At 39.6% G+C, this 20,272-nt stretch overlaps 1 protein-coding gene across 1 annotated transcript in view; it reads right to left on the bottom strand.

Annotated features, from left to right (window-relative positions):
• Positions 1-8: 8 nt before the first annotated feature.
• uxs1 (UDP-glucuronate decarboxylase 1) overlaps positions 9-20,272 on the bottom strand; it is a 31,656-nt gene continuing 11,392 nt past the window's right edge. The window contains exons 8-15 of the mRNA XM_074694835.1: positions 19,929-19,988; positions 19,163-19,284; positions 9,539-9,658; positions 8,855-8,898; positions 2,906-2,966; positions 2,734-2,791; positions 1,780-1,883; positions 9-726 (exon numbers count right to left, since the gene is read on the bottom strand). Of these exons, the coding sequence (XP_074550936.1) occupies positions 595-726; positions 1,780-1,883; positions 2,734-2,791; positions 2,906-2,966; positions 8,855-8,898; positions 9,539-9,658; positions 19,163-19,284; positions 19,929-19,988 (701 nt within the window). The 3' untranslated portion in view covers positions 9-594. The remainder of the gene's footprint in view (positions 727-1,779; positions 1,884-2,733; positions 2,792-2,905; positions 2,967-8,854; positions 8,899-9,538; positions 9,659-19,162; positions 19,285-19,928; positions 19,989-20,272) is intronic.

The raw sequence follows: 20,272 nt of genomic DNA, 5'->3' as shown, positions 1-20,272 counted from the left end.
TCACAAAATATTGGAAATATTTTATTAAAACAGCATCTGAGCTCCATAATGCAAAACCTGACAGGCGTCCCCTTCAAAGTAGAACCCCCCCCCATGTCTTGAGAAACATAATAATACTGTAACAGTCTTTGTGGAGTTTTCTTTTCAGTCTTGCAGCGCTTGCTATGAGCCGTCAGCAGTCTGCAGAAGAGCACAAAAACATCCAGTGGAGAGAAAGAGCCAGGCGGCTCGTCTCTGGAGCGGCAACACCATGAGAGTGATCAAATGAACACACAGCACTGATTCACAGCACGAGCTGTTTTGATGATTTTGTAATGCAGGTTGAAATTTAAATAGCAGAAGCAAAAAAAAAAAAACATCACAAAAATGTAGGCTGGGTTTCAGGTTTTTAAAGAGCCTGGTCCGTCCGTCCGTCCGTCCGTCCAAACTTCAGCCCTTTGTCTGGACGTCAGCTCCATCACAAGGCAACAACATTGTCTCATCAAAGCTGTCTCACAGTATCCCAGAGTGCTTCACTCCACTGTGTATTCCAGTCACTTCCACCACCAGAGGATTCTTTCACTTCATTCTGTTGTAGAGTCTCTGTGCCTGACCTCAGTTGTGTCTGGGTCGTCCTTTCTTCATGCGGGCTGCCTTGGGTTTGGGGATGTACTGGTTGTTGGCCTGGTGCTCCAGCTCTCGGCTGAAGTACTGGATGGTTTTGTTCAAGCCTTCTTCCAGCGGCACCTGTCAGCGGGAGATATGATGAGTAATGTCTGTTAATGAACAGACGATGGATAGATAATGATGAACCATTGATGGAGGCTGCTCTCAGAGCTCAGCAGAACACCCTATGACACTCATTCAGTCAGATAGTAACTCCTCTATTTGTGTTCAGGTGCAGCTCCTGCAGCTGGATGATAGCTCTGAATCAGACTTTCATATAAATATGTCACACTCGAGATGTATAACTCTCAGTTTAACGACCAGACGAGGGACTTTAAATTGAAAATAATGATTAAATGACCAAGAAGATTACAATTATTACCAGTATTGATTCTCAAGATTATTGATGTCTGCTTACATATTAACACCATGACTCACACAAAGATTTTTCTGCTATGGTTAAAATTCTCATTAACGATGTCCCTGTTCCTGAAATACAAATAAAAAAAAAACCTATTGTTGTTTAATTCATACAAGCAACTCAGGCGTCATTTTTCTCTTGTAGTATCTCGAATTAAGACTTCTTCCTGGACTTATTACAACATTTTTACTTAAAATAAGACAGTTTTCTGCTTTTTCAACCAATCATCATCAACGACAGCTGTCTGTTCTTCATAGCATAGTCAAGAAATTAATCACCATTACAGGAAGTACAGGAAGTACAATGACATACACTAAGAAAAAAATAGGTTGAGTTTTTTCTGACAAATTATCACATAAGGATTAATCTTTTAAGGAAAGATCAGTGATTAATCATTCATTTTAATTTTTGTTCCATGACTCTGAATATTAAGTCACTCCTCATGCAGACAGTGATACATCACCATTATAATGAAAGAATAGTGTAATTATGATTTTAATATTAATCCTGCACAGCATCGGCTTGCAGAGACAGATCTCTCTGACGTGAGACGTGTAACAGTCAGCACACTACGGCTGTAAATGTCCAGCTGGGAGAGAAAACACAGGTCGCCTGTCCTTACTGGTTTTAGTAGACCTGTAGGATTAGAGAGTATAGTGTGTGTTCGTGCATGTGTAAGTGTGAGAACTGGGGCTCTGCTGTGTCACACGTACCACTGGCTCCCAGCCGAGCATCATCTTGGCTTTTCTGATGTCAGGCCTCCTCCTCTGTGGGTCATCCTGAGCCTCTGGGAGAAACTGAATCTGACTCCGGCTCACTGAGGGGAGAAAACAAAGAGAGAGTAAGAGTGTGTGTTTTTATTCACCACTGGAGATTTAATTATTATTATTCCCGGGCCTCCAACGATTATCATGTTTTCCTCTTTGATTTACCTCCAAGTCATGTGCCTTCAGCCTGCTCAAAAACTCATGAAACTTTGCCAAAATTCAGTCACAGTGAAAAATCTAACAATCTAGTGTTTTTTGTGCTGATACGTTGCACCGTAGCCTCCCGAACTACTGAAATCTCAGCCCTGACACCTGCTTTTCACCAACATTCATCACTCTCATTTCATGACCTAATGAAGTCTCTTATTGACAAGGTGTAATCCCAACAGGAAGTTCAGATATTTGACTTAAATTTCAGATTTTGATGATTCAAAGGGTACATATCATGAACATGCTTCATGTTCTGGCTAAAGAGACAACACACTGGAGGCTGCATGTTTATATTGTTGGTGGAATGAAAGAGTATCTTACTCATGGCTTTATGCTCCCGCCGGATTAGATGACAACCATTGGTGTGTCGCTCAAACAGTAAGAGAGCAAGATTGGGATTCACTTCTGTAATAAATCTATACTTGACCAACATGACAGCCTCAAACGGTCTGCTGCACACTCTTCTATAGCAGCAAAGTGGTTAACTCTGAGAAACAGATCAATGTCCCAGCAAGGGTCACCTCGACAGAGGAACAACTTATCTTTAAGACGCAACGGGTGAGATAAAATAGACAATCGGACGAGCAGAGAGGAAGAAGGACATTAAGAGATAAGCAGACTGAGATGGGGAGGGTCAAGTGTCTGCAGAGACACAGAATTATAACTATCTTGATGGATGCGACATCTTACCGACGAGACTTTTGATGAGACGAGCAAACTCCAATATGGTGTGCTCCTCTGGGTTCCCCTGCAAACAGATTTCATAAACTTCCATTAGATCAGTGTCAACAAGAGGTGGACTCACCAACCGGAGAGCCTGAAGAATTAATTTTCCACCTCAGTTTGTAGAGCATCCACTCACCAGATTGACCGGACTGCTGATGTTACTGTTCATCAACAAGACGAGGCCGTTTACCAGGTCGCTGCAGAAACAGATGGACAGAAGAAGAGACCTTAGAAAGGATTACTGACTTAAAACCAACCCAGGATGAGCCCACTGCGAAACAATAATTTTAATTTCAATAAAAAACATTTCAATAAACTGTCAGCTGACAAGTCCAGAAAATGATTTTCAAGAAATTAAAAGACACAAATTACGCCTGAAATTCAAATGTCTGAATTCAGGAAACCAAACCAATAATTTTTTTCCAACCTTATTGTTTTTTTGTTTTTTATTTTTGCGCAATTTGGTATTTCACTGTCTTTAATTAGACATGAATATCAACATTTTTCTGAACTTGTCAGGTGAATGCGGCTCTAATTGAGTCTAATACGATGCTTTTACAATAAATAAGAAATAAACACTAGTGTTTATCTCAGTTTTTGCAGTGTGGGAGATTTTTATTGAAAAGTACAGAGAAGTGTAGAGGGGTGAATATTGCTTTTCAATCTCTGCCATCAACACCTGTTCTGTGGTCACGTGAGAGAGCTTGTTCTCGCTACTCCAATGTTTTTTTTTTTCTTAAGAGCATTGTTCTCACCCTTCCTGACCTTCTTTTTACCTTTTCAATTAAAGACGTAAAAAGCTTATACGGCTTCACACAAAGCTCTTTTGTGGCTCACACAAAGCTAACCTCTGCTGAAGGGTGGTATGACCTCTAACTCAACATACGATGCTGAAACACAGGTTTCCCAACAGTGCACACCTGCTGATAAAATGTGTAAATAAAGAAATATAAACCCCAATTTTGATCACTTTTTGGTACACTTTGGTACACACTTACACTTAAGCATCACATACATACAACCCTGTCTTCATATGTTAGCCCCTGACATTAGCATCTGAATGAAAACAGAGATAACGATATGACACACAACCTCATTATAGCACAGGTTGAGATAAGTTGACACAACAAAACCGGAGCCGAGCAGCGACATGGATCCTCATCTCTTTGCTCTACTTTTGCACAAATATCAAATTTGCATTCATGAATATACACGTGGCGAACTGAGGCAGGTCTCCTGTCTGTTTGGTTTGAAGAACACATAAAAACTCAAGAATAATAATGAACTATTGACAAAACCTTTTTATCAAATGATCCATCATGACTGCTGAAACAGTGTTAGATTCAACTTCTATGTGTGCAAAATGTTAGTATAGAAATGTGGTTTAATAATACCTAATAATAATCAAAAGGGACTTTTTGTAATAATAGATTTGAAGTATTAATATGGAATATTGTCTCAGTGACTCACACTATAATTAAACCAATAATAAGATTAGCTTAAAACTCAAAATGTGTGTTATTTTATCTGAAAGGATTTTAATCTTTGCAGAGGTTAAAATAAGTTTTATTATTATTATTATTATTTTTTGCAACAAAGAAGAGTTGGATCTGCATCCAGTCAGCCCCTCTAGAGCTTCATACTCCTCGATAACCTTAACCCTTACCACATATTTTCAACTCATCACCTGTAGATCCTCAAGGTCAAATAAATCTAATCTGCTTCACAAAACAACCACCCAAAAAATGATTTAAACCATGCGATCTAATCTTGATATACATTTAAATTTTTCCCCACTGACAGCCCATTCAGTTAAAACTTAACTAAATTAACTAACTAAATTATCGCGTCACAGTCGCCCTTAAAGGTTAGGGATGACAACAACCATCAATCATCCATTTAAAAGTGACCAAAAAAAGTGACGTCATGACATTTAGCCGCACACACTGTAATCTTCTGCTCGGCTGGTTTCCAATAAGTGCCCCCTGATCTAGATTAACCCGTCAACAAGGGGCAACAAGAGGTCAGTGTGTTTACGGTGATGTGAATTAATACACATGTTCTCCTTAATTAGAAAAGTCTGGAGGAACATTGTGAAAGTGTGAAAGGACAGACATCGACACAAACAGGCCTCTCTTGTCTGAGTTAACTCTTTCTGCTGAACATATGTCATGTGGCAAAACGTGGACATGTCACATCCACACAAACAGCATTCAGTTCATTCCAGCTCAGAAACGTGGATAAAATCTCAGTAGGAGTCAGACCATGAAGGCCAGCTGTAGACACCATTGTCCTGGCACAACGCTGCTCTCTCCGCGTGGTGAAGGCGTGATTGAATGTGACTTCAGAAGATATACACTGAGGGGGAGCAATGTCATTAGCCAGTTGTACTGACGTGCAATACATTTTCCGACTCTACTCAGTATGTTCCTATAAACATCCTTCCAACAAGTAAAGACTTATATCCTCTAATACTTTGATTTTTGTGCAGCACTTAGCTCTAACATCATATTTACAGCCCTTAAAAGTAATTTGTTGGAAAAAATATAATAAGTTGTTGTTATTAGCCAAACCAGGACTCTGTGTTTCAAAAGAAATTCATCATTTAAACACATCTAACCGCTGTGTAAGAGCCCCGGATTAGATTATCGTCATTTCCTTCATTGTCTGAGCGGACGTGAAAAGTGTTTTTCATTAAAAACCGTCAATTAGTAAAAGAACAAAAACCTTATTTCCTCCTCTTTAATTTTCTGCTGCTGTTGCTTGAGTCCTCCACCTAGCCGGCTGCATTAAGACGTGAAAGTAGGACCCCTCTTTGCAAGTATTATTAACTCAAGATGAAGGTTTCATATAGCATGCATCTTCAGTGCTAATGACGTCAAGACCCTGCTCCATTAATTTTAATTTTGTTCAATTTCCTTCATTCATTATGCAGATTTTCTCCACCAGGCGTAAGCCTGAAGGGAACATGTGTTCGGTGCTGCATCAGAGTGAAAGAGGAAGTGAGCGGCTGTTGCTATTCCTCCGTAACCCTTTAACTGGTTGCCCAATGGCGTTTTGTGCTAGAAGAGATTTTACTGCTGATGAACAATGGGCACTGCTCAATTCGTTGTAGCACAACATAAAACTCTGAGCAGAGGTGAGGTGGGAGAATAGCAGCACACTCATTAGCTCCATCCATCATCACGTCGTCCAGGATTATTATTTTTACCAGGAAGATGTCATTGAGAGGAGTTCAAGGAGATGGAAAGAAGGTGATGTGTGGGATCTCTCAATTTATAGTAGAGACGTGCAGACACCTGCTGTTCTAAGTGTTTGTTGTGTTGTATCTACAGTAAAGCCTCAAATACAAATATACAGCAGAGTGAGCCTGTTAATCAATGAATTGGTGGCTCTGACTGTATCGTCTGTCTACATCTGCTTTTATTGAATCTAAAGCTTCTCCCCCAGTTCAGAGAAATCCCAGCAGCACCTGAAGGCAGCGGGGCTTAATTGTTGATTAATCTGCAGCTTCAGTAAAGAGCTGTGCTGCGGTGCAAGGCTGTAACACACAGCTGTTCATTTCCTGCCTTCATCCATCATCAGCATACAATAGGAGGATGACACTGTGCATCTGTATGAAGTGTAAACCACAGAGTGGAGGGTAGTAACTATATGTTTCACATTCTCAAGGAGAAGCCGCTTGTAGCCGATACAAACCTCTGGCAGCTTTAAGCTTTGTATTAAATCCAATCTCTATTTTACCTTTTTAACACTCCATAGAGAAACAATAAAACAACTTATTAATGACTTTTAACTTCTAATTCCCTTTCCCAGGCAGTGTGAAGGTCAGTTTGTTCTGTTTTCTTTTATTTGTTTGATTACTTCATTTCAATGATTTTTTTTTCTATTAATCAGTCAGATTTAAAATCCTGTTAAAAAAATCAGAAGTCCCTGAGCATTCTGAGCATTGTTAACAAGTGCTGCATCTAGGAAGTTAAGCTTAAGTCATTCAAACTGGGTAATTGCTTCATGTAACAGCCTGTTCCTGAATCACTTTATTAATAAAGAACAAGAAGAATCGACTGTGAGGAGGAGGAAGAGGGGGAGTAGGAGGAAGAAGAGGAGGAGGAGGCATTCATTTCTTTGAATCCTTGATTGTTTTAACTGACAGTCTTTGTCACTAAGGCCGTTTAAAGTTTGAGAGAATTTCACATAAAGGAGAGTTTCCATGTTGACCTTGGCGTTTCCTGCCTACGCAGAGAGAAAACAACACTAAAGAAGCGGGCAGAAGGTGAATGCTTAATCCAGATATGAGAGCTTCAAAAGCGCTTTGTGTCTGTTCTTCCTGCTTCAAAGTGATCAAACTTATCTCATCATTTCCCGCACACAAACCACAAAATATTCTTTTAACCTGCAAATATATCAGCTCCAGCAGGCGGGTCGACGCACATGTGTTGGTATTTAGAGTAAAACTTCAAAGTCAGAGTTAAAGCAGTTGTCCTCGGCTTTATCCAGAACTTATCAGCACACAAACCTCTAGCAAAGTTACTTTTTCTGGCTTTAATTCAGAGGGCAGGATGCTGGATAGAACAGGATAAGGGGCCAACATCTAGAAGGTTATGCTCATGTTGCTCCTACTAATAGGTTAAACTGGGGCCCATACACACGCCTTAGGTAAGAGAGGAAGAAATTCTCTTTTTCCAGCTTATGTTCATTGCAATGACTACAGTCGTACACTGTACAATGGGATATTTGAACACAGTTATGAGGTAATACCTTCAATTCACCCCACAAGGGGGAGTTTCCAGAATTACAGTAGCAGGATAGAAGTTATAGCATATTCATAAGATATAGGGTTTCAGCCTTAACAGAACTAAAAGTTTCAGTGATTTCACAGTGTGACTGTAAAGTCTGACCATGGCTGGAAGAAAAAACGTCCTGTATCGCTCAGTGAGACACTGTGGGTGAAGGAGCCTTTCACTGAACAAGCTTTGCAGTGATGTAAGAGTCTCCTGCAAGGGGTGAGACTGAACTTTTTAGATTCAGTTTCATCCACAGGTCGTTAGCGATTTTCACTGAAAGTAGTTTTATGCCCACTTTACTTCTGAAGTTTTGACTTAGATGTCTGAGTTTTTCTCTAATTAGCACAATGTACCACTTAAAGGGGCTTTGACTAATTTCCATCAAGGTGGCTGCGGGAAGCAGGAAGACACGGCGGCAGGTGAACTATGGTGTGGGACAAAATTATAGCAATTCTAAAAATTGAACACTTGATTAAAAGATTTAATGATGTCCTCATGAATGAAGTTCTAAAACAGATGATTAGGGCCATGTTAAAGGAATTAAGAAGTAAATTTAGAAATATAATCTCATTAGTTCATGAGAACAAAGTTATAAATTTGTTGGAACAAACTTGTTTTTTTAGTCTCTTGCTAGATCAAAGAAATATAATGTTTAAATTGTGACATCACATGTGTGTAAGATGATTTTGATGACACTACACCTCCCCAGCGTGAAGTCATTTGATATTTTTGTATCATATTTTATCCATGTTGCAATTTGCAGACATTTCATTCAAACAAGAGCTGGCTCTGCAAAGAGGCTAATGCAAGTTCCCCAGCGCTGAGGACGGATCTTTTTGAGGAAAATACGTGTGTAGCTCACAGCTTACTTTGCCAAGACGGTGATTTGTAAAAGCAATATTCCAGTGATGAGTACTTGATAGAAGAGAGCCCAATCGCTGAGTATCATTCCACCAAAGATCGTAATAAAGCCCAAGTTCCTCAGATATCTTTTCAGGGTCCTTAAAACTATGACAATGTTATGCTGATGTGCCAAAAGATGAAATAATTCCTCCTTTGCTACAGAGTAAACCAATGAGTTCATTCTCACCAATTTATGAATTCATTCTAAAAAAATTACAACTTTATTCTCATAAATTTATGAAATTAATCTTGAAAATTGAAGTTTTTTTTTTCTTTAATGTGGCCCAATTGTCCATCAAGAAATCCAGCACAATTGTTACCACTCATTTTATATTATATCATTTACTTTAGCAGTCTTCTGTATGATGTTTGAGCCTGTTTGGATGAAGCAGTCTTACCTCACATACTGAAAGGCTCTTGTCTGTGAGCCGGTGCCATAAACCTGAGAGAGAAACAAGATATTTCATTATATTACACAAACACTAATAGTGCGTCTCACTTCTTTATGCAAGTAATGAACAGTTTCTGTTCAAAACAATTATAAACTGTATTCCACCCAGTCGAGGATAATCATTCGTCTCAGGCTGCTGAAGTTGTATTTTGGCTCTTTCCAAAACAGTTGCTCTCATGAAATCACACACACACACTTTTATCCAGGAAAATCATTACCAATTTTCAAGAATTATTAAAAATAATATTAAAACTGTTACTCACTTTTCAAAATGTGTATTTTCTGCATTGAAAGAATACATGTTTGCTAAAAAAGCTGCAAAAACCACCCTATTTATCCAACACAATACAAAAATCTATAATAAACTAAGTAAAAATTGATATTTTTGTGGATTTTGTGTAAAGGGTCAATAAACATCTCATTCCCCAGGACTCAGAATTTTCTGGCTTTTTTGTCAATGGGTCAGGCTTTTAAGGGCAAACCCAAAATACTTTTGTGTGGTTAACAATGCGGGCTACACTGTGCAGGAGGATTTAAAAACTTTACCATTTTCAGCAAACAAAAAAACCCAACAGAGGTTTGATTCAAGCGTCTGAGAGCACAAAATCACTAGAAAGCTTTGAGTGCGTACAGTGAGAGGTTCTCCCTGAAGAGCTTGCAGGATGAAGTTGCTGACTACACGTCCATCATTCATGTGCATCCGAGAGCCAAAGGTGTTGAAGATCCTCGCCACCCTCACCTCCACTCCTTCCTGCGAGCAAAGACACAAGACAGGAAATGATGCTCAGACATTATTCAAAGTGCAACTTTATTATTCCACATGGAGCTCATGAACTTTTTGTCCCATTATCTGTGATTAATGTTTCTCTTAGGGTGAACACTAAGCATGACAGGCACTGGTCAGATTGATGCTGAAATACTGTACATGCATGTAAAATATAGTTATTACATGTGCACAGGAACAGCAGCTGGTAGGGATTTTATGCTAATGTGGAGGACACTTATACATGTATAACTCACATCAAGATGGATGAGCTGAGGAGGTGCTGAGCTCTCCTAATGATCCCATATCTGCTGCATGTAACATGTTTTATATGCAACACATATGTCAATAATGTGGCGTCCAATCAATTAAAATCTAAAACATGAGCAGGGTTCTCGGGTCCGAGGGTGCATGGGAGTTTGCCCAACCTGTCCTCATGTGTTTTGTGGACTTGGAGAAGGCATTCGACCGTGTCCCTCGAGGAGTCCTGTGGGGGGTTCTAAGGTAGTATGGGGTGTCGGGCTGCTTGTTATGAGCCGTCCGTTCCCTGTACGACCGGGGCCAGAGCTTGGTCCGCATTGCTGGCAGTAAGTCGGACTCATTATCAGTGAGGGTTGGACATTGCCAGGGCTGCCCTTTGTCACCGATTCTGTTCATAACTTTTATGGACAGAATTTCTAGGCGCAGTCAGGGTGTCGAGGGGGTCCAGTTTGGTGACCTCAGGATTGGATCGCTGCTTTTTGCAGATGATGTGGTCCTGTTGGCTTCATCAAGCCGTGACCTTCAAGTCTCTCTGGGTCAGTTCAGAGTGTGAAGCGGCTGGGATGAGAATCAACACCTCCAAATCCGAGTCCATGGTCCTCAGCTGGAAAAGGGTGGAGTGCCCTCTCCGGGGCGGGGATGAGATCCTGCCCCAAGTGGAGGAGTTTAAGTATCTCGGGGTCTTGTTAATGAGTGAGGGAAGGATGGAGCAAGAGATTGACAGGTAGATTGGTGCAGCGTCTGCAGTAATGCAGACTCTGCACAGGTCTGTCGTGAAGAGGGAGCTTACTGGTCGATCTTTGTTCCCACCCTCACCTATGGTCATGAGCTTTGGGTAGTGACCGAAAGAACAAGATCACGGATACAAACGGCCGAAATGAGCTTCCTCCATAGGGTGGCCGGGCTCTCCCTTAGAGATAGCGTGAGAAGCTTGGCTATCCGGGAGGAGCTCAGAGTAGAGCCGCTGCTCCTCCGCGTTGAGAGAAGCCAGATGAGATGGCTCGGGCATATGACGAGGATGCCTCCCAGACGCCTCCCTGGTGAGGTGTTCAGGGCACGTCTCACCGGAAGGAGACCCCGGGACAGACCCAGGACACGCTGGAGAGACTACCTCTCTCGGCTGGCCTGGGAACATCTCAGGATCCCCTGGGAAAAGCTGGACGAAGTAGCTAGGGAGAGGGAAGTCTGGGCGTCCCTGCTTAGGCTGCTGCCCCCCCTGACCAGACCCCGGATAAGCGGCAGAAGATGGATGGATGGATGGATGGAACATGAAGATGTCAAGAGATGGCACAAGGCATCCAGTTCAGTACTTATCAATCATCTGCAGGGAAATGTAAAAGTCACCGTGTGTCTTATTAGTTTAGTATGATTTATTCTTTGAACCGGTCATCAGTCAGCCTCTTCGAGTCAAACTAAATAAAGTTGTAGGTGGCTCACAAAGGACAGGAAATGCTAAGAAGCATGTCTGTAAGATGGGTGTCAGTTGTTACCAATCCTGTTAGTGATTTTCATGGATAGGATCTCAGGGTGTCAGGTTTTCAAGCCTCAGGATGTCTGCAAGTGATCTGGGACCTCTTGCAGCTTTGAAGAAGTTTACACAAGAGCCAAGCTGCTGGGAAGAGGGTCAGCGTCTTCAAGTCTAAGGTCAGGGCTCTTTGCCAAAAAACAGTGGGTTTCTCCTCGAGGAGGGGGCTGAGTCTTTAGTTTAAGAGCACATGCAAGTATCCTGGGTCGTGTTCAGAAGTGAGGGTAAAATGGTGTGTGAGAGTTAAAGACAGGTTGGTGAAGCAGCTGCAAAGTAGTAAAGCAGTGGCTCCCAAATGCTGCTGTGAAATGCCATATGGTATTTATCAATAGTCACGTAGCGCTATGAGACTGAAATGTGACAACAGGTTAATTTTGTAAGTGTGTACCATAGTTTAACAGCCGGCTATATTTAGCACTACTGACAGCCCTATGCTCTGAGACATGTCGGTAACATGTTAAGTTAGTGAATCCTGGTTATGTTCTGCCTTTGTTGGAGACCCCTTGAGGTGATATTCTAGCATAAAAACAGTACATGTGGAGGAAATCTACAATATGTGACCATAGGTAGACTCAATTTCTGCTGAGCAGCAGAACTTACTGCCTTGGTGCTCTACTTCAGGGGCCACGGACTAAAAGTTTTGGGAACCCCTGGGTTAAGGCTTCTACTTAAGATGCCTACTGAACACCCAACAGAAGAAGAAGAGTTTATACTGAAGGGTTTATACTGTTTATCCTCTCTGGAAAGTGTGGGATAATTTGCACATCCTGCTGACACAGCAATCAATCCCCGGTTAGGCAGAAAAGAAGAGATGAAGCCAACAGGGAGCTTCTGGTCTTTGATGCACAGATTCATGGGCCCTTATATCAACTATGTTAAAAAAAAACATTATGGCAGAACGACAATCAAAGGGGATACCGAGTGAAAAAAGGGAATTGTTTTGATCTGTTTCTTTAAATTTACTGAGAGTATGGAATATAAAGAAATTTCTCCTCTGGGATTCATTAAGTATTTCTGATTTCTGATATTATTCTTCTGGACCAAGCTTTCCTTGTCAACCCTCTTTTTCTTTGTTAAGCTTGCCTCTCTGAATCTGATTTCTAAATTCAACTAATCTATTATGGATGGTTTTGTCTCTCTGTTGCCATACAAACTTTTCAACCATCACATTCTTTGGTTTGTGCACTTCACATTAGTTTCAATCCTCATCCAAAAGCTGTGTGCACATTAAGACGCTGTCACATGAAGATTTGCTGATTTTTTGTACTGTTTGCAACAAATGAAGAGCACCCCTGCAGAAACATTACCAGCTTCCACTTTTAAAGGTTATCTGAACAATTTGGGTCAAACGCTTCCTTGCCTATTATCCCACAAAAACCATTAAGCCTTAGTGGGAAAGTTATATCCTATGGATCAAAAGCAGAATTAAAAGCTCTATGTGAGAGGAAATTAAACTGACCCCAGTAGTTAAAATATTCCCCGGGTGACAACGAGCAACAACCCCAGTTGTCTGTCTGTATATTCAGACTCTGAGAGAAAGAATGAATAATGAAGGCCGACTACATCCTGGATCTTCACACTGATTCAACAGCTGTAGAAGAAAATATCCATGGCCTCCACATGTCATGTTCAGGCATAAATTCGCACTCCTGAGGAAGGGACGAGGGTCTGCTTTGGGTTCTACAACATGAATAAAAACATGAACATTATGGAGATAGTTTTTGACGAACACAACATGAAAGTCAATCGTCACAGGCCTCCAGGAGACTCAGTCTGCTAAGGAACAAGGACACAATGGGGACAGCATGATGGAGAGTTTCTTGGGAGGTGAGTAGTAAACTGAAAAGATGGTGTGTGTGTGTGTGTGTGTGTGTGTGTGTGTGTGTGTGTGTGTGTGTGTGTGTGTGTGTGTGTGTGTGTTTAGTATCACAACCGTAGATGGTCTCCACACCTTGATTACTAGAGTAATGAGATTAAAGCAGAATATTGATGACATCAGCTTCAATCAACAGATGCTCCTCAGTGAAAATGAGCTCATTGTTTCTCACAACAACACAAATTGTTTTTATAGCTGTCTTTTGAATCCTTGACGTTTCGTGTTGCCTATTCTAATAAGCACCAACATTGCCTTCAGGTTACTAGATACTCAATTTATGTCTCCTGCACATACATGACTGCCCATTAGGCAGCTCATTGGAGACCCACATGGACAAAAAGAAAAAAAAAACTATACAATTTTCACGAGAATTCAAGCACAGGATGTAAAGGTAATAACCTGGAAATAGAGCTCCTACAACCGTTTAGGGGAAAGCAGTCCAGAACTGGCTTAGAAAATTGACATGTGCATAGATGACACATGACAAAACTAAATTGGTTTTGTTGTTACTGCAGTATGTGTGTGTGTGTGTGTGTGTGTGTGTGTGTGTGTGTGTGTGTGTGTGTGTGTGTGTGTGTGTGTGTGTGTGTGTGTGTGTGTGTGTGTGTGTGTGTGTGTGTGTGTGTGTGTGTATAGAATGAATGGAGAGAAAAGATAAATGCGATTCGAAACCAGAAAGGCAGGCAGGGGAAACAATCTTTTGAGACTCTTATTTCTGTTTCAGTGCACTACCATATTGGAATAACCTAAAGGAAAATACGATTTTTAATCTCTCAGTGCAGTATGAGGTTGAAATCATGGACTGCATGTGTAGGAACACGTGCAAGAGACACAAAGGAGAGCACATGGATAAATCTAAATCTAGTGTGTTGAAAATTGGGTGAGCTTTAGAAAAGAAAAACCGGACACAACTCATCTGGTTTGTATGACAGAGGATTAGGGAGCCCATTAAAAAAAGGAAAAAGTCACAAATTTACGAGATAAGGAATACAGTTGTAAATTTACCTTGAATAAACTTAAAGTTTTACTTTATAGTGTTTTACTATCAGGAGGGCAGAAGCGTATATACAAAAATGAAGAATGTGGAGCATCTTGTGAAGTCGTACTTTAGTATAAGCTTCACAAATAAGGAATTATTTTATCTTTTGGCACATCAGCATAACACTGGCATAAGTAAAAGGACCCTGAGCAGATAGCTGAGGAACAGGGGCTTTAGTAAGAACTTGGGTAAAGTTAGAAAGATATTCACAGATTCAGGTCTCTTCTAACTATAACAAAGTAGACTTGGAGTTACAAACATATTTTCCTCAAAACAAGCTGTCCCCTGTGCTGGGAAACTTCTATTGAATTCTCTGCAGAGCTGGCTTACAGCGCCTAAAAAATAAGATACAGAAATATCAACTAACATCACGCAGGAAAGGTGTAGCGTCATCAAAAATCATTTTACACATTTATCTCACATTTTATTTAACTACATTTCTTAGATCTACTGATAGCTAAAGACTAAGATGAGTTTATTCTCACAAATTTACAAGATTAATCTTGTAAATTTACTTTTTTTTCCTTTAAAATGTCTCTAACCCTCTGTTGTAGGTTTGAAATGTAATAATCCTCATCGAACAAACGTGTTTTAAGTCTTTTGTATAAAGTAAATCCTTGTGAATTTTAGTCCTTTACAAAAAAATAAACTTTAAAAAGCTTAAAAAATGTTAAGAAAGAGATACATAAAAATTCACTTTCCTAAAAGTACTTAAAGCTCATCATGGTCTGAAATCAAATGTTTCAGCTGAGAACAAAAGCTCAATTCCCAGTATGAACCCTGCTTCTCCCTTTGTAACAAAGGGTAAGAGGGTCAAAGTACCAAATTTAAATCCATATTTCATGTTGAGATTATCAGAGTAGAAGAACTGCAAATGAAAATGTGACACTGACACATGAGTTGTTAAACTTTACACAGCGACAAGTGTCTTCAAACCACATGTATAGCAAAAGACTATGCATGTCTTTTGCTCACCGTCCCAGTACTCATTGTAAATTTTCATTGTCAAAAAACAAGCTTTGTATATATCTCGCTCCAATTTAAATTTGTAAATAGTAATATTTTTCTACTTTTCTATATTTCTTTATATTTCTTCAAATTTCTAATTTTATATTCTATTATCGTATTCTATTTTTATTGCTATCGCATTATTGCACTTTGTTTTTTTCATGAGCTGCTGTGACAAAAAAAATTTCCCCCAAGGGGGATCAATATAGAATATTCTATTCTATTCAAAAATCTGTTCTTCTGCGAGTGTATGTGTGGGATCTTTGACGGTAAATCAATAAGTTTATTGCGTTAGTACCTAAGAAAGCTGTCTTTAGGCGCCATCTCACAATGGGTTGATCTGAAATGAAAACATGTTGTCCTCTCTAACCACAGTCATTGGCTTCTGAACAATCAGAATGACGCAGCCAGCACAGCCAGGAGATGAGTAAGAAAGCCAGGTAACAATAAAGAGCAACAAAAGCTGATAAGTGCTGAACAAAACTAACTGTCAAGTGACCTCAAGTGCTGAAAAGCAACGGAAAATAAATCGTATTATCATTGTTATCTTTGATATTATCCAATCAGTTAGCACACCTCAACCAGAGGACTTCCTTTTCATCGAGCATACTTTCACTGAAAAGAGGATGACATTGTTTCTTATTGCTTTGCACAGTCTCTTCCTAGCACTCAAGGTGTGTCACACATTGATTCACAGCCTTCATGAGCAATCCTAGCCAAAGCAGCCAAGCAGATTTTAACATTAACCTGCTGATAGTAAGAATCTTGCGATTATCATAAAGTGGAAAAAGGAATGCAGCGTAATAGAGTTGGTAATATGCTCAACACATCTACAGTGAGCCAAGGCGCTACCAGGAGCAGTAGCAGAGCGTTCTTTCCTGCATTCACGGGGATTCAGACAGACGGGTGAACACAGATGGATGGCATGGGAACAACACAAACACCTGATGGTATCGCACACTGTCCTTTAATTCATGCAAATATTACATAATGCTTTAAACGTGTCTTTCTCTAATTCTCCTTTGCAAGTTTAAGTTAAACGTCAGCCACCCTTCAAATCTTATGGTCATTCATTTTTACAGATGGAGTGAGTGAAAAATTAACATCACAGGGTTCAGAGCACCTTCATTCCCCTCTTTAGTTAACTTTATACTTTTTGATCTCTCAACTCTGTCAATAGCCTCTTAAAACATGTTGAGCATCACTGCTTATGTCACCTCTTCTCATAGTACAGGACGTGCGACTACAACCCAATTACAGTATTTGAAATAATAAACCTTATGTAATTCCTTATCTGTTACAATATTATGCTAAATGTGATATAAATAGAAGGTGTACCGATGCACACTTTTTCATTCTCCTCAGTGTACAGAGAAGGAGCAGAAAAACAGACTGCATAACCTACACTCATCACTTTTTAAATGTTAATGAATTTTGATTACATGACTGGACAATAGATGGAACTTACGATATTCTTGTCCTTGTGCACAAACAACTGACAGTTGGATATTCAAAGCCGGCTGTTTCTGAGAAACCTCCCAGCAGGTGTGAAAAAAAATAATGAGGGGGAGCAGGAGACGAGGCAGATAAATAAATATCACCTGCCTGAAGCAAAGGCAAGCCGAGTCAGTCGTATCTATTCATCAAAGGCTGGCGTCAATCAAACCCCAATGGTACAAAATTAAACAAAGAAGTCTCAACATCATTTAGAGGTTTAAGGAGACATGCATGGAGAGCCCCTGATGCTGTGCTTAAAACACAATGTATTATACAGAGTATATACATATTCAAGTAATCTCTTAATCTGTCTTTATTTGGTCATAAACCACCACACGGTAATTTAGAATGATATTAAACTCATAGGAAAGCGCTTTTGTTGTATTGCTAGAGAGCCAATAAATTACAGATAAACTTGCTGCTTCCATTTGTGTTCTCAAAACATTAAAAAACTATTTCTAGGGATGCAAGATATTATCGGCACAATATCGGTAACGGCTGATAAAAGCTTAAAAACACGTTTATCAGTATTGGCAGATATGAAAATCTCTGCCGATATTACTATTATTATTTTCCATCTGAAAAAGAAGCTCCTTAAATAAAATGTAGCACTTCATTTATTTGCACTGCAGAGCTCTGTGTCTGTCACCAGGTTGTTACAGTAGCTCTAAAATAATCAAATACAACTTGGTTATGTTTAAAAATGCATTGTACATTTAAAGTTCATGTGATCTAAAGAAATTATTTTTCTGTATTTTAATACTGAATGTCTTGAGTTTGAAAAAATAATACATTTCTTATTTATGGTAAAATCAAATGTTTTTTGTCTTGTTTTATGTGTGTTTCTTAAACAAATAAGACCGTCACAATAAGAGTAACATATAAATGCCAGTACAGGATAGACTTAGCTTTCTTTACAGTGAAAAAAACAAACAAACTTGTGATTATCGGTATCGGCCAAAAGGGGTTTCGATATATCGGCATATCGGATATCGGCAAAAATCCAATATCGTGGATCCCTAACTATTTATAACCTCAGATAGTTAACTGAACTACTTTGGACAACTTTTACATTCAAATAATCATTTTTATGTGTAAAATGATATGTCACTTACATTGTATAAAATAATCCAGCCAACTGACAGAAACCCTGGTACTAAAAAGATGAGACAATTTAAAATATTCATGGAATCAAACCTGTTAATTACTTGATCCTGATATTTAAATAAAATGGTGCAAAGAGAAAACATTAAATGATAAAACTGATAAAAAAGAGGGTGTTTTTGGAATATATGGTCTGGAATACAGGTTGGTAGCATGACTGGATTTAAAACGGATGCCTGAGACACCGAGTCTCTCAGAAAGAAAGAGGGGTAGAGCATGTGTGAGAGACTGCGTGTGCTAATTGCTCAACTATTTATAAAAATGCAAAGAATTTGTGCATTTTATCACCTATAGCATAAACTATTTGAAATACTCAGAGCATCTGATCCAGCAGAGGTTATATGCCATCTTCAAGCCTGCTGGTGGCTCTACATGAAAAGCAGACAAGAGACTGTAGTGAGAAACACTGCATGTACTCAGAATTAATGCAGGTTAAAACTGTAGCATGCAAGAAGGGAACTGTATAAAGATCAAGAAACAGCTGCTCCTCCGGGCCCAGTTAGACGGATCACAGCGTGACATTGGTTTTGGAAATCATAGTCACCACATTCTCTGTGCTATTAAAAAAAAGGCAATTCTGCTTTAATCGGCTCACAGCTCAAAGCCTGCATCCCTGATGGATTCTGGTCATCAGAGTCTGTGGTAAAGGTAGCTTCAAACATCTGGGAAGGCACCAGTACTGCTGAACATTATAGTATATAGGTTCTCAAGCAACATATGGTGCCACCCAGACTATTCCTTTACAAGGAAGACCTTCCATATTTCACACAATACAAAACAAAATTCTGCACATATCACAGCAACATGGCTCAGAGGTGAAAGCGGCCTGCCTGCATGTCAATGGAATGTGACCAATAGAGGTGCTGAAACCTTTAGCAGGTGGTGCATTATGTGCTACAGCTCTGGGCACTAGTGTCTTCTGTTAGAAAATGTTTACAGTGTTGTTAGAAGAAGAGGAAGCAACACAGAGGTAAACATTGCCTCTGGATGAGGTCTTTTTTTCAAATTGCTGATGTAATTTTGTTTTGCAATGTTTTTATTTCAAAGGTTTGAATGATTTTCAAAATTAAATTCATGTTCATTGGTGACAAAGATTTAAGTTTTAGATTGAGGATACAGTACCTGTTTCATGTAGGCATAACACATAGTCTCTGCCACACGTTTCCCTTCGTCGTAGCACGCTCGAGGACCGATCGGGTTCACGTGCCCCCAGTACTCCTCATTTTGTGGATGAACCTCAGGATCTGAAACAAACATTTCAGCTCTGAGCTTCATATCTCCCTCTAGTAATCAAACAAGGCAGATTTAAAGTATCATGCTTTACATCTTCCTGACTGACAAACAAGCGGAGAGCATTCTGCCTTCTTTCAGCACAAAACAAATTGCTGAAGGATGCAGCTCAGACTTGTGGGTATAGATGGTGATTTGTCATAAATGCTGCACCTAAAACAAGACCATAATTGCTGATGCAGATAAAAGGAGACCCTCCAACAATTCCCTGATCTTTCCTTTTGAAGCTTCATGTGTAATTGAATACAACACAACAATCTTTGACAAATAGAGCTGGATGAACAGTACAGGAAGTGTCATTGAATTATTAGAATATATATCTGTGACAGGGATGCTAACATTGACAGAGCTTTTTAAGATTTTAACAATAAATCATCAGTGACCGACAGAAAATTACCTAGAAAAAGAGACAGGTCTAAATGTGGAGAGCTGTGCAGTCTAATTTAGCTGGAGGTTGTTCTTTACAAGCAATGTTAACAAGCATCTGCCGCTTAGCAAGAACATGATGTCAACTATTTAACCCACAGAGAGTAAAGCGGCATCATCAGACTGTATTTGTAAAAAGCAACACATGAGGAGTGGAAGATGTTTTTTTTACCTCCATACACCTCAGAGGTGGAAGCTAGGAGAAGTCTGGCACCCACACGTTTGGCGAGACCTGAAAGAAACAAAGGCAATAAAACCTTGTCCTTAAACCCTACTTCACATGGATTGAGCACACTTTTTTTTTTACCACTGTCAAGACAGCAAATCTATTTAAAAGGGTATAAATTATATTTCTGACCAAGTCTGACAATCCTTTATTGAAACTGTCACACAAATGAAGCTGTTAGTTTTGGTCAATGGGACTTTACAGACTTCATTTTTCACTGAAATTGAAAATCACAGTCCCAAGAGGGAGGCTCACCTCTGATGATAAATCCTCTGATCAATTTTATTATT

This window comes from Halichoeres trimaculatus, unplaced genomic scaffold (genome assembly GCF_033239565.1).
Source record: "Halichoeres trimaculatus isolate MK-OKI-2021-1 unplaced genomic scaffold, fHalTri1.1 fHalTri1_scaffold_19, whole genome shotgun sequence".
Classification (NCBI taxonomy): domain Eukaryota; kingdom Metazoa; phylum Chordata; class Actinopteri; order Labriformes; family Labridae; genus Halichoeres; species Halichoeres trimaculatus.
Note: the sequence above shows the minus strand (reverse complement) of the source record. Positions and strands in the feature narration are given on the sequence as shown.